Raw genomic sequence first — 17,480 nt, 5'->3', positions numbered from 1 at the left:
AGCACAGACTCTCTCCTCCTTTCCATGCTTCTTTTTAATAGAAATCACTGTTGACGCAAGGTTTTCTATTCATTTTTAGATTGTGTTATCAGAGTTGCACAGCAATTAGTTAATAACACTTGCCTGGCTGTAGCATAAACACTATTTGCCATTCACCAAGTGTCACAACAGAAACTTACCCTCCAAGGGCTGTTTTTTGCAAGTTTCATTGTTAAAGCAGACTCTGTGGCACTGGCACGTCAGGAATTCCAACTAGGAAAGCTTTTCTAAGTAACATCCACTTTGTGACATACTTGCCCTGTGCTCCATCGTACCAAATCACCAGACCTACACATCCTGGTTCTTCAGTTTACAGCCAAGGCTAGGGTATCAACTGGAGCATGGAATTCACCACCACCTCAAGAGGTGCAAGTCACCACAGAATAAATAAGTGTTTACGTTCAGTGTGGATGGTATGGCAGGTGACTTGCATGAAACACCCTCCCCATATAGCTGCAGTGTAATGTATCAACCACATCAGACAAACCAGCATGCAATCCTTTCAAATTCGTTATCTAACCCAGAAGTTCATAACACTGCCTCACAGCAATGAGATACCCAACCACTGTGGTAGCAGGCCAAGGACACCTGCATCATTCTGGAGAACCATCTTTCCAGATGCTGAATTATTAGGAGGCTTAGCAGTCACATCAGGTTCACCTACGCTGAAACAGTTTATACCAACACTCGAAAAGAGCTCCCACGTTTCTGACAAACACGTGGAACTACACACAAAAAAGATCATGAACAAAATTAATCGATCTTCATGATAGTAGGGTTAAACTACTTTTCAACACCTTTAGTAACACTAACTACAATAATATTTTATACATTAGTATTGGCTCACATTTGCAAGATACACTACTTCAGCTACCCATATGGAAACGCACGCAATAACAGAAGTTCGGCTTAAAGCACCTACACCCCTATAAACCACACTCAAAATGGAGCAATTTCATCCTCATATCAGAGTAAGTCTTTTAAGACTGCATGTGCAACAGTGTTTTAGTCTATGAGGACTTCATTGACTTTTTCCTCACCTATTACTGTGCTTGGACTTTTCCCGGTCTTTTTCCTTGTCCTTCTTGTGCTCTTTGTGCCGGTGTTCTCGGTCTTTGTGTTTATCTTTGTGTTTGTGAGAATCTGCAAGCAGAGAGGCAAAAAAAATTAAGAAATGAAGTTGGGAGAAAACTCCACACCTCCCTTACCAACCTCTGCATTTCCCCCCACCCCATATTAGTATTGTCTGTGACTGAAACTAAGATTTTTGTTCCAAATTTTGAGAGGTCCTAAATGGATTCATTGTTTCTGTAGCACAAGTTAATTCATCCTGGCAACAGCTGCATTTATACGGTCTTTAATTCAATGACCTTTAAATGCTTTACAGATCCTGAAGAAATGCAACCTTTCTTATTAAATAGGTAAGTATGGCTAGAGCAAGTTCAATCTTATTTGGCAGATGGGAAACCTAGCTTCCTATGCCAGTAAGTATTTCATGTCAAATAGATAAGGATACAGAAACAGAGCATAAAGCTGAAATGTTAGGCCTGCTGAATCCTAGAATTTAAACTGCTACTTCCACAAATGTCTAGTCTAGAGAAAAACAGCGCCCCGCACCCCCACCCCCATTAAAATCATCTTATTCTTATCCCCAAGAGCGGATGACTTGACAGGCACACAGCAAGGGAAAGGGGGAGTAATGAGAAAAATAAAGGGTGAAAAGAAAAGAGGACTAGGAATCTCTCCTCATGCTTCCCTTCTGGAGACACTTACCTCCCTCTGCTAAGAGCCTCGCCAAGAAAATCTACCATGACAGCTGTAATGAGTATGTGCCAGTGGTAACCCACCTACACGGGTTAGGACTGGCCCAATTAAGTGACAGGTCAGAAATGAAAGATGGCACTCAAGTAAATCTACATGAACACAGCAATTTTACCAGTATCAATTTCTACTCCAAGTGACATTTCCCATCCTCAGTGACAACTTGTACTATACAATAAAGTCCTTTAAAGCACCAACGAAACAGATCCAGCACAGGAAAAGAGCAACATAGTTCAACTTTAAATAAACTCATTGAGAAGCATCTTTAGCTCCTTAAATCTTCTTTATAAGTAGATCAAGAAGGAGCTGAGGCTGAACTAGCATCTCAAACCCACCTCAAAAGGCACTACCATTTACAGTCAAGGTCACTGTAATGTTGGAAAGAACATGTACGTACCCAAAGACTCCCCCCAGGTTTTGTTTTGAACATGCTTCTCAAAGCAACGAAAATTAAGTGAGCTCCTCAGGATACCTAAAAGGCTGCACTGACTTTGGCAATGGTTTCCAGATAATAGCACCAGAACTTCCACCAGAGATCTTGGATTTAAGGTATTAATGCTTAATTAATTGTATAGACGTTACCATGCCTCTCCCTGCACTAAGAATAGGAAACTGCAACAAAAGGATTTTGTGACTTGCCCAGTCACATAGGAAATGCATTACAGAGCCAGGAACAAGCCTTGTCCTCCCGACTCCAACCAAGTCTTTCACCACAAATTCATTTTTCTCCTTAACTGACACCAGCTCTTAAACCTCAAAACATTCAACTGCTTTTAGTGGAAACACACCCACAGTCACATTTCCACAGAACATGATTTCAACCTATTGCCTTTTCTCTAACTTCAGGTACTGTTTTCAGACACCTGCAGTAAGACAACGTAAAACACTGAATGCTGACATTCAAGCCTCCAATTTGCCTTCTGCATCTCTCCTCAATCCTCCTGAGCTTGGCAACACCTCCTAGTGCATTGGTGTATACAGCATATACATTTAAAGCACAAGATTTAGTTTTATATATTTTGATAAACAGGCATGTGGCAGGTTATGCAGAACATTTGGTATTACAGCATAAAACACCTAAGAGTTTTCAAGTACCAACAGCAAAATCTATTTCACAGCAGGCAGAGTTTTGCAGGCATCTCTGGCAAACTGTGTGGGGACCGTACACCTACACTCTCTGAACAGCCAAGAAGCAATTTCTCAGTACCCTTCTTCCCACCAGGACAACACACATTTCACTGGCAAAAATGTTTTTGCAATGCATTTCACACTTAGGGTTCTTCAGTTTAGCCAGTAGCTGGAAGCTCAGGCTGTTTGCAAACTGCCTGGGTTTTATTCCACAGAGAGTTTACTCACTGATTCCTAAAGCACTGGCTGAAGCGAACAGCCATCTATTTACACTTGGCGAATAGGCAAATTGCTAGAAAAACCATCCTGATGTTATACATAGAACTATGTACGCTCATTTTATAACACACTTGCTTTGTAAGGAGGCACATACCGACACAGAGTCAATTTTTTTCTACAAACCGATCGATGGAAAACATGTGCAACTGGGCTCAATGCTATTCTCTTTAGAGCTTAGAACCACAAGATTATTTTACACAAAAAAGTGGAAAACAGAAGTCTTTTACCTTCATCACCAGATTCCCTTCCAGCTGACTTGTGCTTTCCAGCTGAAATTAATATTTGCTCTTGAAAAGTAGTTGCTATACCCTGGAAACATTGGAGTCAGACATCTATTTCCTCAATCCTCTGCAGTGCTTACAATACTTTGGTATTTTCAGACAATTAAAGTCTGGTACAACAACAAAAAAAGAAAAAGAGTGCCTGACCAGTTAAACTAGCTCTGCTTGCTAGTATTTGTCATCACTCAGCTTTCCTTTGCCTTCTACCAAAGGATTCCTAGCAGGAAGGGCTTTCACAGAGGTGCTCTGGCTGAAAGGCAGGCCAAGCAGCAGGGGAACAGGGGGTCATGCCCATGGTCCTGAAAGCAGAAGGGAAAGACTGTCAGGAGAGCTTTCAGTCAAGTGCAGTCAAGGCTGGGTAGGTACTTGGCCTCTCACACTGGACAACACTTTAAATTCAGTACTTCCACGGAGGTAAGTGTACTACCTCCCAGGCACGTCTCCCAAGCATTAAATTATTCTGGAACATTTGCCTGGTATTCAGGCTCCACAGTGTTGCTTTCTGACACAATGCCATGAGTTAGGTTAAGAACAAAGACTTTAACAGCATTTATTAAATTTTCTTGAGCTGACATATTTGTATCTTCAGAAGGCACGAAAGCTGTTTGTCTTTTTTTTTTTTTTTTTTTTTTGAGGGTGGAGCTGGATGAGGTTCAGTAGACCGGGTCATTAAAAAGGGCAGAATTACGTTTTTCACATATCACACAAATATGCTTTGTTCCAGCCTGGCTTTATCTAGGAGTTCAAGTTGGTGGTTATTTGGTGGCTGACATGAAACAAATTTAGCCATTTCACTCCAGATTGTGTGCCCACTTCACAGAAACCAATACAGCATCACCTCCAACTGAATTACACAGGCAACAGATGACCGAATTGGGAACAAACCTTTAAGATACAGTAGGCTACCTCACACCAAACCTCATCAACACAGAAGCCATCAATGGAAGTGATCCTGTCTCTAATATATCTTCTTTGATATATTTAGCATATTGATTCCTGGAAGAATATTCCAACCTCCAGTAACTCTCTCCCAGCTTGCAGCTGATTAGCAGCTGAACAGGTCCAGCCTCACACGAGCTACAGAATGAGGTCTGACATTATCACACATTCAGATTTGTTTCCTGCCTTTTATGTCTTCCATTAAGTACGTCTGCTCCCTCTAACACTAAACAAGGAGATAAAGACTATTCCTTCTCTAAGACCATTACTTAAATCCACCGTCTCCTGTGAGCAAAGTTCAAACCCCTAAAAGCTCATGTGATATTTAAAGATTTCAGAAACTGAAACGCCTCTCTCCAGCATCAAGGTTACAGAGGGGACAGGGGTTATGCTCACTGAACGAGGATCCATTACTCCCAAGGCTTTCCCTTCAGTATCCTCTAATCCAAACAAAAGCTTTTGGCATCTCTTCTGTTCTAGAAAGCTTGATGTCTCTGGCACTGGATCTCTGTCTGTTAATGCTGAGCCTGGTACGTCTCCAAAAGATTACCGCAGTCCCTGTACTATTCCTGCCATTCCCCCTGTACCTCCAACAATCACGAGCAGCTCCACATTTTTGTATGTTGATTCATCTTTCAACTCTGTTTAATTACAAGGATGCCTGACTTAAGGATGGGAAATTCTAAGCACTTTTGGTCTGTGGCTGGTTTGTGTGTCGCCCCTCGCCCCCCCCCCCCCCCCCCTTCACTCCACTGCTAAGTCTCTGGGGAAAGGCTGAATCATAACCCTATTTGCAATACTTGTACATACACATTACTGGAACAGTGCAGTTTTATTCTTTATCCAGGAACAGAGCTGTAAAAGGTTAGGCATCTCTAACTACAGCATTACAAGAACAGATACAGCAAAGGCGAGCAGTCTCCTTTCATAACGAGAACGACCCTGGCTTAATAGATTAGTCTGGTGACAAAACAGTTATGTGGACTATACTGTTTTAGTTCATGAGAAAAATTCATTTGCTTTTAAAACACTTTTGAACACCCTTCTCTGCAACCCATCCCCAAAAAGCATTACTTACATATCATAATCAAGGGAAGCAGCAGACCTACTTTCTACATTAATATTTCAGTTTTGACAGCAACTTTCCTAATAAAATACTGAAAGCAGGGGAAGGGGCATAAGTTCTCATATGCCCATTTAGTACAGCTATCAATATTATTTGGGAGAGTGTTGCTGGCACATGGTACAGGATGCTATAGATGACATTTTATCCCACTCCCACCACCCACTTTTATCCCACTTCCTTTTTATCCCATTTTCATAATTTTGCATTAGAATATCTTTTTTTTTTTTTAAGAGCTGAGGGAAAAAAAAAAAGATGTAAGCAACAAGCTGGTTTCTTCTCATTTCTCTTAAATTAAGTGAGATAGCTGGCAAATTAACACCTGGTAACCCCAATTTCTGGTCAACAGTAGCTTTTCAAGATAAATCTATTAGCCTTCCATATTTGCTGTCTTTCAGTTCATGTTCCCGTAAGTTTTGTGAGCACAATTTGAATACTTCATTAACCTGCTTACAGAAAGGTTTCTGCCAGCAGTCTTTGTTCTTTTGAAATCTTCTACTAGGTTCTGGGGACAAGGACTTTTTGTATTTTCTTTCTGGTTCCACCAACACCCCAATTGCTTTTCTTCTCATTAGACAGCCCAGAAATACCTCAACTGATATTTATGCTGGTATTTTACCAGTCTGAAGCCTCATCTCAATGCTTCTCTACACTGATGTCCCAGAACACCTTTTAAGCCACCTGATTCTTGGGACTGAAATCTGCGCCCAAATCTGAAGACACAGCATAAAAAAATGCATCACCCTAGCAACAAAAAAAAAAGCATTTTTACCTTGCTCCTCCAGTAACACTTCTGCTTCAGATGAGTGGCTGGAATCTCTGCCCCAATTTAAGTCCAGTGTCTCAATATTACTTAATCTTTACCAAAGAAGCATACGAGCTCTCAAGACGTTTTCAGGATCATTGGTCTGGTGAGCATAGCACTCTACTACCGGTACATTCAGCCACCCTGAACCCAAGGCATGAGCAAGAAGCCTTTTACTATCACCATAGAGGACATGTACGATGCAACTAGCAGGGTCTTTTAAATTTCTCCTCTGGAAAGGAGAAGAAAGTCTTAAAAAAAAAAAAAAAAAAGACAGACCTCACCAGTTCCTCTGCTGATTTATACGGCTGAAAGAAAGGTAATTCAGGAACACTGGATTAGGTTCAAAAGCTGGTCAAGTTCAAAAACTTCTCATGAACCACTTGAGAAATGGTTAGTCCCTTTTCAGTTGAAACACCACCTCTATGTTAGACCATTTACTCCACAGCAGTAGCCTTTTTACTATTTAGCCTGACTTCCTCATCACCTGTTGAGAAAGCATTGAGGAAACAACAGCAAAAAGACTCTGGATGACCTAAATGAAACACTGTTACTGATGTTTCTCCTTCCCCACAGGCCGTCCTCAAAAACAGTCATCTTAAAACTGCGGATCATCAGAAAAAGGCCTCTTATTTTCAAGTTACTCAAGTTTTACCATTTGTTGCCATTTATTTTGCAAATTCATATTACTTTTAGAGTCTAATTTCTTCTACGTTGGGTATAAAAAGACTTAAAATTATCAAGGCTCATTTGCTGAAATGATGCCAGAAGTGCTACAAATGGTCAAACATCTGAATGTCATTCAAGGTATGTAAAATACTCTTCATATTCCTGGCAAAGTACATGTCATTTCATCTTAGGCAGGTGATCAAAATGGTTTAGTGTTGCCCTAACTTTTACAACATATAGATTATATCAGCACATAGAAAGACTGTAACATTTCATCATTACCCAAGATCTTTAACATGAATAGTGACAGCATTAACAGATTACATAAACAGGCAACAGTAATCCCACATGTAAAGGTTGCTCTGTGAGGTTCTGGTCAATTTATAAACTGTTCACCTGAGAAAGCAACCACTGTGCAGAGATGAAAAAGCCCATTTGTAGACCCCATATGACTCAGAAGAGCAACCACATGGAGAAAGTGGCACGGTCTGAGGCATAGGGCATCAGGATCCTCACTGTTAAGGCAGGCTATGACTCAGACTAGTTACCTGACTTTACATGTTTTAACAATTTAAAAGTATGTACAGTAATCCCACCTAACCAGTCTGGAGGAGGTTTAAATATCTGTATTCCAGTTGGAAGAAGTCACAGTGTGACCATGGTATTCCAGTAATTGATTACACAGTGTTTCTGGAGTTTGTTGGAATGCACTGCCAGCCATTGCTGTAGCCCAAAAAAGGGGGAGGAAAAGCTACTCAACAGAAAACAGAAGTGCATCAAGGTGTTGGAGACAACACCCTTCCCAATACAGCAGGGCAGGCTGAAAACAAAACTGTAGGTATGAAAGACACAGAAATTGGAAAACATCTATATGCAGCTATAAGCGACAAAAGCAGAAAAAACATACCCAGAAGGCACTGTTCAGAAAGAAATTACAGTATTGTAGATGATACACTGCAGCAGAAAACCATAACCTAAAATAAACTTTCCATGTGAAACTGGATGTGTCACTTACTGGCCTAATGGCCCTATTTACACAACTACAGAATACACACAGAAGATTTACCCTGGAAAGGTATTGCAGGTCTGTTTGTTGTGCTGTTTTATTTCTCCAATCGCTGACTGAAAAACATCTGGAATCCTGAAACGAGAGCGACTCACCAAGACCATGACTGGAGTCCCCCATAACCTAAGCATGAAATTCAATAAAAGCAGCAGGACCTGAGTTCTCAGCAGGTGTCAAGAAAGGGAAGAAACTACAATAATACTGAAACGAGACTGCCAGGCTTCTGCTTCCTCAGTGCCACGCTTAATGGCACAGATGGACCTTTCAAAAGCAACCTGACACACAACCCTTTACCAGTGTTGAAAGACATCTCCACAACCAACATTGCCACAGAAAGCTATTGCTAAATCCTTAAAAATCTTCTTGAAGTCAAATTCAAATGAAGCACAATGACTGTGCTATCACAAACTTATTTCACTTCAGGTGTTGGGTCAGGTGCACCACTTCAGGGAGGCTGACACTCCAACAGTGCTCACCGTTTTTCTCCATAAACCAGAATAAAATCTCAGTTTTATAGTTTACTGCAAAACAACCAAATTAATTTTGACTAAGCACAAGGAGAATACATAAAGCAGGTTTCGGTTCTGAATTTAGATTCTCATTCATTCATTTTCCAATCATACACGGAAAAAAAAATGGAGGGGGGAAGAAGTATGAAAGCTTCTTGAAAAGGGAGCCTGGAAGAGTACAGCAGAATAGTAATAAAGTTCCTGCCTTAGGAAGGATGAACTGGCTAATTGAGACTCCTCCAGAGTGTATTCTTGCTTTTTCTAAGGGTTCAAATGAAGAAATACATCATCACTGAATAGATTTGAGTCAACCTATTTTCCAGGCTATAGTTACTCAGAGACAAAACTCCTTCTGGGCTGGGCCAGAATTGATCACACCACATGGTATCCAATTCTGCCAAAGCTTGAAAACTCAGTACTTTTGATGGAAACAGGAGTAAACCCAACGACCATACAAGCCCTCCCCACACTCCAGCAGTTACTTGAGGCAAAAGATACTACAGGGACAGACAGATACTATGTCTTGACCCTTAGAAGGACTGTGCTGGGAAAACAGCTTCAGAACAAGACAAACCCCTTAGATACTGCATTCTTCATTAATCTTGTGATTTGAAGGCCTTGTATTCCTTCCTGTTGAACACAGGGAAAGGAAGAAACAACCTGTGGCACAACTTGGTGATGAACTAGGGTGGAAGAGATTAATTCTTCCATTCTTTGTCTTTCAGAATAGCTCCTACCAACTTCTTGAGACGTCTCACTAACACTCCAGCAAAATTTTACTATGAAAGCAAGGACCTTGCACAGCTTCTTGAAAACACAAAGTTTGCAAAACGAGATCAGCACACCTTCTGCTCCACTGAAACCCTGAGGCAACTTCAATCTAAGGAAGAGACATAAACAATGTGACAGAACTAACAGTGAGAGAGTATGGCAGGCACAGGACCAAGGCTGCAAGCCAAGCTGTACACTCATTTATCTGTCCCAAACTTTAACAGCTTATCATGGATAGGTTAAGGAGGACAGAAAAAAAAAAAAACCAAACCCAAAACAAAACATCAACCCCAAACCAGACTGATCACTCCTATGTTGCATTACTGAAGCCTCTGGGACATGAAGTCATCCTGAAGCAAATGTCATTGCTGGCATTCCATCAATCTAAACCAACTTGCAGAAGCTGGGTAGGTAAGCAAGATGTGCTGCAAGAGCCTATGCAGCAAGAGGACGGATACTCTTTAGTGCACATTTTGAGCCTTGCAATTTTTTTTCAGCCACACTGGATTAATCACTTATTTTCTGTGCACCTCATTTTCCCACCTGCTGGGGAAGTACCTAATACTCTGTGGGTAATTAATGTTTCAGTGACTGAGATAGCTATGTGGTATAAAGGGATGCTGACCTTAAGAAACTGCTGCACTGCAAGCATTTTGTAGCAAAACAACTAACAGTGTAGACAGCAGCAGCAAGTTTAATGACCTGTCAGTGCCTTTTACTTGGCCTCTTCTGAAAGAGGTGGCACACTCACATACGCCTATTCTGCAGCAGATCTTAGCTGCTGTGTAACAAATGCATAAAATCACTGCAAGCAGAATTGCAGCAGATGATATTACACAAAGGATAAGACTGAGGAAGCCTTGTAACACATGAAAATACATGTTTGATCTGTACAGAAAGGCTAAATTAATAGCTGCTTCTTACACATGCCAAAGGGCTTCCAACCGAGAGGCAACAATGAAGTTTCAATCCATTATTTGCATTCAAAACCTAAAAAAGTTCTATGTGAACAGAAACATGTGTTTCCAGGAATTCCCAAGCTATAAAACAGTCTCCTGTAATTGTATAAATAAAGAGTCAGAGACTGAAACCCATTAGTATGTTTCCACTAACAAAGCAGAATAAAACAGAACAGCAAGTTTAAAACTTCAGGGAAATTACTAGCACCAGTGCACAGCTCAAAATGCTGCTGTGCTGGCAGGGTAGAGGAAAGTCCAGAGCAGTCTCTTAAGGGAACAAGGTAAGAGCAACCCTGTTCTTGTCCCTAGTGATATTTATTCTCTTAAGACTGCATTATTTTATGAACAGAACTACTTGCTTTCCATAGCCTCCTCCATTTGGAATTTGAGTAACTTGCATACTAACATTCTCCCCTTCCCTTACTGGGGTAGAAATAGTTGCAGCAATTTTTTTCCTGTTGCCTTATGAGTCTACACCCACACAAATGAACAAAGTTACACACTGCAGGTACATCTTTAAAGCTGCGGCAAAACCTGAAGATACACTTTTGCCTCAAGGTTCAAAAGCCATGGCCCATTAAGTCTCTGTGTATCAGGAGGCCAGGATCAGGCCGAGAGAAGGATCTAGGCAAAAATCCACACAGCGAGCACTGTGGGGACTCAGGAAAGCTCCCGGACACTCGGTAATAAAGCTGTGTTGGAAGCACGTGCAAGTTTATATTGTATATGCCCACTTCACTCCCAGCTGTGGTCATATGCAACTGCCTTGCTTTCAATAAGGATTTATTCCTCCTGCTCTCACCTCAAAACTAACCCAAAATTACTTTCCACAGCCTATAAATGGGGTCCAAACAGGAAAGTGGAAAGCCAGGCAGCTACAGCAGCCAAAGACCCTCTCCAAAGCCATCTCTGCCTGTATCTGAGTATCACAACCAGATCCAAAACACAAAAAGTAAGAGCAAACAGGGGACAGCCAAAAAAGCTTGAGCTCTGTTACCTTTCAGGTTTCAAAAGCCTTACACTCATTGCAACTAAATCTATATTCCAATTTACTAATACACACATATACAGGACTGAGACCATGGAGGCCTTATGGGTATATAAAGTGAATGTGGCTGAGGGGAAACAGCTGTTACCAACTGGCTCAGGGAAGAAAAATTTGCATAAAAAAGTAGTTCCGGGTAGGTTCCTTGTGATTTCTTTTAGATCCACAAATATTTTTACTACAGCATCTAGTCAGGCTTTTCCAAATTTGCACCCATTTCCTCCCCATTGTGCAAAATGTAGTTACCATCACCAGCACAGCAGGAAGGACAGGCTCACTGGGAGAACCCGGACAACTGTTCACAAACTGCTCTAGTATCCAGGAATGCAGAAGTAGTGTAAAATCCTGAAAGAAGGTAAAATTTAAGGGCATTCAAACAGATAAAGCAAGGGGGACTAATCCTATTTTCAGAGTTATAAAGCAACCAACCTTTAGCACAGATCCAAGGCCTAGTACAGAAACTGTCACATGGTGCTGTTGCACAAAATCATCTCTCAGGAAGAGACAAAGGGAGGGATGTATGCAGGAGGGATACACACACCGCACCGAGGGATGGATGTGCCATACACCAGACACAAAGAACTGCCCACAGTCTCTTGCGAGTTGCTCAGGAGCAAGAACCAGAGGCACTCACACCTCTGTGCTCACCTTCTGCCCTGGTTCTCCAAACTGTTTGCTACAGGGAGCAACTGCAACATTTACAGTCATGTTCACACTTCAGAGCTACCAGGGACTGCAGAAGACCCTTACTTCAACACAGTCTGAACAAAACTGCAGAATTTTTGGGATAACACACTGTTCTTCAACAATCCCCTGTCACAAAGGATGTGCAAACCAGGCTGGACTGAAACACTTTTGCTCAGCCACCAAGCACATTTACACCAGAGACACTTTTGCTCTTCGGCTGCTTCACAGCTCCAAGAACCCCAGCTTATGCTCAACTGCAGCCTAAGAATCAAGCCTAGACCTTAAGCAAGGAGTGCAGCACCTCTGCTCCTGCCTGCATCACTGTCACAGGTAGGTGGGCTGAATCATCATCTTCTGGAGGTTTTTGACAAAGAATTGCCCGAGAACAGCTTTGAGAGTTACTTCAGCAGACTGGGTCAAGAGCAAAGAAAATCTTTTGGTGCAATCTGTGACATTCACACTGCAGACAGAGAACTTCATGTACCATACTCCATCCACAGACTGAGTCAGTGCCCCTAGCAGGTTTTTCCGCCTCCAACTGCTCTTCATACCACGTTAGAAAGGTGCAAACAATATAGTTTGTGATGCAAAGTCAACAGCTGCTTACTGCATGCAAACTTTCAAGACAGGTGAAACAGGAGAAAACAGGGGCAAACAACTGTAATTGTCAGTCCTTACAGAGGATAACAGAAACTTCAAGTATACTAAAAGAGATTGACATTATTTTGGGGCATAAGAAGAAACCTTTCAGTTCTAAAAACAGCACTAGCCAACAGGAAAACTACTATATTATCAGGAATAATTACACTGCAATGACATCAAACTAGAAAAATACTTTCACTTGCCAGCTCTGTAGAGTCACTACCATTCCCGGATTCATGAAAAAGAAATTTGTAAAGACTATCCTGAAATCCTGACACTTCCTCAGCACGAGAGTGATGTCTCAACAGCAGCTCACACAGAGCCTGTATTTGCACCAACACCACACGAGGACAGGGCTGGCATGTTTGACTGTCCTGGGTTTGACCCAGAACAAGGGCTCCCCTAAGCAAAAATTTGACAGAAGATAAGAAAAAAAAAAAAGCAGCTGCATTGAAATGCTTCTCTTGCAGCAGTGAATGACTAGCCTCCTGTCAGCAGTAAGGATCACACACAGTTTATACACATGGGAGTGGTATAAGCTGTGCTCAGTGTCCTCAGAGGACAGGCTCTAATGGCATCTGTTCAAAGCCTTTATTAACCAGCCCTTAACAACACGATGTGGCTTTGGCCAGCGCTGGTCCCCTGCTTGCTGTAGGGAGGAAAGACTTAAAGAGGCAGCACCCCTGGGAACAACATAAGGTCCCTGCAATCCTCAGTATTACGGCATAAATTGAGTCTGCAAGACAGAAAAGTGTTTGGTACAAGCTTTAAATCACCTCTGCCAAGCAGTACCACAATTTTTTACGCTGGTGTCAGATGATTCTCCTACTACTTGTTTAGTATCATGCCTGTGAAGCTGAACTGATGGGGGAAGCGTGGCCAAAGTCTTACAAAAAGTTTGATTCAGAAGACCAGGCTTCTATATTATTTTTATCACACACAAACTGGTTCCTCACTGTAGTAGCAACTCCTACACAGATTCCAACCGGTCAGGGGTTTTTGGGTTTGGTTTTGTGGGTTTTTTTCCCCCTTTTTCTTTTCTACCTACAATAATTTCTTTTAAGTATAGGTCTGCACTGGATGGATACAGCCCGATTTCACCTCTGCTCCTATTGTGGGTGAGTTAAGTGATCACTCACCCTTGCCAGGCTAATTCCAAGTTATCTGCAGGCATTTTATCATCAGAATTTGCTTTGCCACAAGCTCCACTCTCAAGACAAGGAGGGAAAGCAATTCACCTGCCTTAAGGGGACATTACCACAATTAGCACACAAGAAGAAACCCGATTTAAGCTAAAACACACAAGAGAGTAAACAAAAGGTAAATGTTTAATGACACTTGAGGTTTCTGTACTTAAAGCTGTACTCCTCAGTCTTCTAAAAAGGATAGAAGATGTAGAAAGAAGCATCACCACAGTAGCTTTAAAAGTTTTAAAATAATGTTATAATTGCAATAGTTAAATGACTAGTAAATAGAGCTCCTAGATATGGTGCTCAAAATTCCACTGAAATTCTTTAATTTACAATAATATCTTGTGTCTACTGATGTAAGTCACTGATTTTAATCTCGTTATGCACCTGTAATATGTTTGTTTTGTTAAATCCAGGTCAAGTCTCACTAGCTGGCAACTGTTAAATCACACTGATACAAATACCTGAATATAAACCATAACCTATTAATGCAGGATAACATCCTGTGGTTACTTTATTATGCAAAATAAACTCCCAACTTTTTCAATCAAAAAAGCGCCATGCAGTATGTTGCCAGTTTGGTGAGGTTTTTTGTTGGGTTTTGTTTGTTTGACTTTGGTGGGTTTTGGTGTTGGTTTTTGGGGGGTTTGGGTTTGTTTGGGTTTTTTTTTTCTTCAAACTAATGGTTTACATCTTTGGATGGAGTGCACAGATGATGATTTCAAATTCCACCTTAGATAAAACTCACATCTGCCTTCTGTGAGACTTATGAAGGGGAGAAAAACATTTTTTTTTAATTTGTCTGACATCTAAAGTCTGTAAAACAAAGCATAGTCCCTGAAAACTGAACTGAACCAACTGTTTCTGTTTAACTTGTCCCTCAATTTTAAGGGTAGTCCTCTCTACCTACGCAGAAATAACTAGGTGTGAAAAGGTAGCTTTCTTTTTTCAGCTTCCAAATGGTTTCCACAATCAGTCACTAAATGAGCTGTTTAAACTGAAGGAAATATGCTGCAGGTGCAGAGTCATCAAAAGTTTGTTTATCACTACACTTCAAACTCCAAGTGCCTAACTAATGACTTCCATCATATCAGAGGCTCTGCTTTACAACTACTGCAACATAATCACTCTCCACTTCTCAAGTTTTCTGAGCATGAAACATAACATTACTTAAATATTTTAAGAGGTTGGTTGGTGAGAGGATTAGAAACATGCTCAAAAACTATGAGCACTACACAAGCAACCATAGGGGTTAAAGACTTTATTATTCCTTTTTAATATAACCCAAAATGAGAAAAACCAAGTTATTAGCTTATTTTCAGGAGCATTCCAAAGGAAAAATTAAGTAGTATTTCTTTCCACTTTATTATTTGACAGCAGAAATCGGCAAAGGAAACAAGAGGAACATCTAAGACTATTTACAATGTCATAATTTATTCCGGAATGATTCAACTGTAAGGCTAGGAAAAACTATTTTTAAAAGTTTCTTGGCTGGCAGTTTTATATGTGTTGAGGCCTTTTTTTAAAAGTTATTACGATTCTTACTAGAGTCAAAATTAAATCAATGCATCTGTTAAAATTTATTGTGAATTTTACATGAAGGACTAATACCACCCTGAAAGCTGTAGCCACTCCAGCTGATTTAGTGCACTCCTACGCACACAGCCCAGAGCAGCAGCTGTACTGCTCGCTCCTGTCCTCCTCTTGCAAGTATTTCAAGCCAGTGCTAGACAAAACCACTTCTGGGAGTGAAAGCACCATCCAGGTGCCCAGCAGCAGAAAGCAACGCACACATTCTTCAGAGTAAGTTCTGCTTTACCCGAAAGAGCACAGCAGCCCCAGCGCTTTCTGAAACTGCAATACCTGAAGATTTTTAACCTGAGTTTGCATGCATTTCAGCGACATTATTTTGCAGGTTTTAAGGTGTACTAATTTATTTTTGAACTTGGATCTGGTTTACAACTACCAGTTGTCTTACTTCCTGTACTCCAGTCCCTAGCAGACCAGAAAACTCCCTTTTCCCTGCGATCACAAAGGCAACCTGTGATCATCTTTTACTTGATACTATCACATGTAGAACGGCACCAATACCGAGCACTGAAGCCTTAAGCTTTCATTAATGATTGTGGTAGTACCAAGTAAAGTCTGTAAGTGGGAAAACTAAATGATGAGTACCCCTTATACCGTAAGAAAGAATTAATATTGAATAACCTATCCTGAAAATCAGCAAATGACACAAGATACTTTACTTCATGTGCCGTTCCCAAAACTAAGAAGCTGGATGGACAGATACTTTTGGAGAAAGAGGTATAAGAAGATAAAACTGAAAGTAAAGTAGCAGCTTGTACACTCTTTCTAGTGATGGTGTACTAAATATCCCAAATTTGTTGGAGACAATCTAAGTTCAACCTGATTTCCTAAGGATATTTGTTTGCATCTTTAAGAGGTGAACCAGTTCAGCAGTCTCTGCCCAAGGAAGTATCTATGACCAGAAAAACAGTTCAGCATGTTTTCACAACAAGTTTTAATCTCAGTTACCTTGAGACTAAAACACAAAACAAGATACCTTCTGCCACTAGTCTCTGTGACAACTTGTAGGCTCTTGCCTGATGGCACTTCACTGTAAGACAGCTACCCTGATACAGAAACTGCAATGTTTAATTTTTCTGTAAAAGAAACAGCCACAGACAAGTAAAACAACAAGACAGTTTGCTAATACCAAGCATTACATTCTCAGGAAAATCTAACTTTTCTACAGTGAAAAGTCTGCAGATAATGTCATATCCAGCATTTGTACCATCAAGGAATGTATCAGACATTGCTTTATGAACTACGTGCACAGCTGACATACACTTAAACCAGAATTACTTTTATAAGGGAAAACTGTAGGGACCTACAGGGAGGAAGCCTCATTTGACTCCTGGTGTACAAGGATGTTTAACAACCTATTTCTGTACTGATGCCTTTTTGGAGTACCAATCTCCTCAAGTAATTTGATCTTAATTTAATTCTGTATGTAAATAAACCCATCCAGATTACAGGATTTGGGAAATCACATAGCTGCAGTTAGCAAAGTGCTAACTGCCTAGCAGTATACTATCTGGACACCTGGCATCGACGGAAAGGATGACAGCGAAGATTTAAGAATAGCTTATGCAACGAAGACATGAGCAAGTGTCACTAACGCTTACTGACCAAATGACACAGACTTCAGAACACAGAAATAAGAGACCTATGAGGAACCCAGAAACTACACAAATTTTCATTCATTTTTAAACCTTCAAATATTTCATAGATGCTTAGAAGGCGGCCCTTCTGAACACCAGGTCTTGTGTGAACTAAAAACTAGTGGAAAACTTAAACCTTTGCAGTCTCTGAAGCAGCTAAGATAATAAAAATCACCATTATACTTGTTTGCAATCCATGTACTATATTTTTTTTAAATACTTTTTCCAGTACTGGGGAAAAACAGCTGAACTGAGGGCTTTTTTTAAACTCTGTTCTCCTATAGAGCTAATTGCCAAAGA

General features: G+C 40.8%; 1 protein-coding gene across 1 annotated transcript in view; it reads right to left on the bottom strand.

Annotated features, from left to right (window-relative positions):
- Positions 1 to 17,480, bottom strand: part of TOP1 (DNA topoisomerase I) — a 69,044-nt gene that overhangs the window by 37,807 nt on the left and 13,757 nt on the right. The window contains exon 3 of the mRNA XM_080406005.1: positions 1,080 to 1,182. Within this exon, the coding sequence (XP_080262131.1) occupies positions 1,080 to 1,182 (103 nt within the window). The remainder of the gene's footprint in view (positions 1 to 1,079; positions 1,183 to 17,480) is intronic.

This window comes from Falco punctatus (assembly GCF_963210335.1).
Source record: "Falco punctatus genome assembly, chromosome: 10".
Lineage (NCBI taxonomy): Eukaryota > Metazoa > Chordata > Aves > Falconiformes > Falconidae > Falco > Falco punctatus.
Note: the sequence above shows the minus strand (reverse complement) of the source record. Positions and strands in the feature narration are given on the sequence as shown.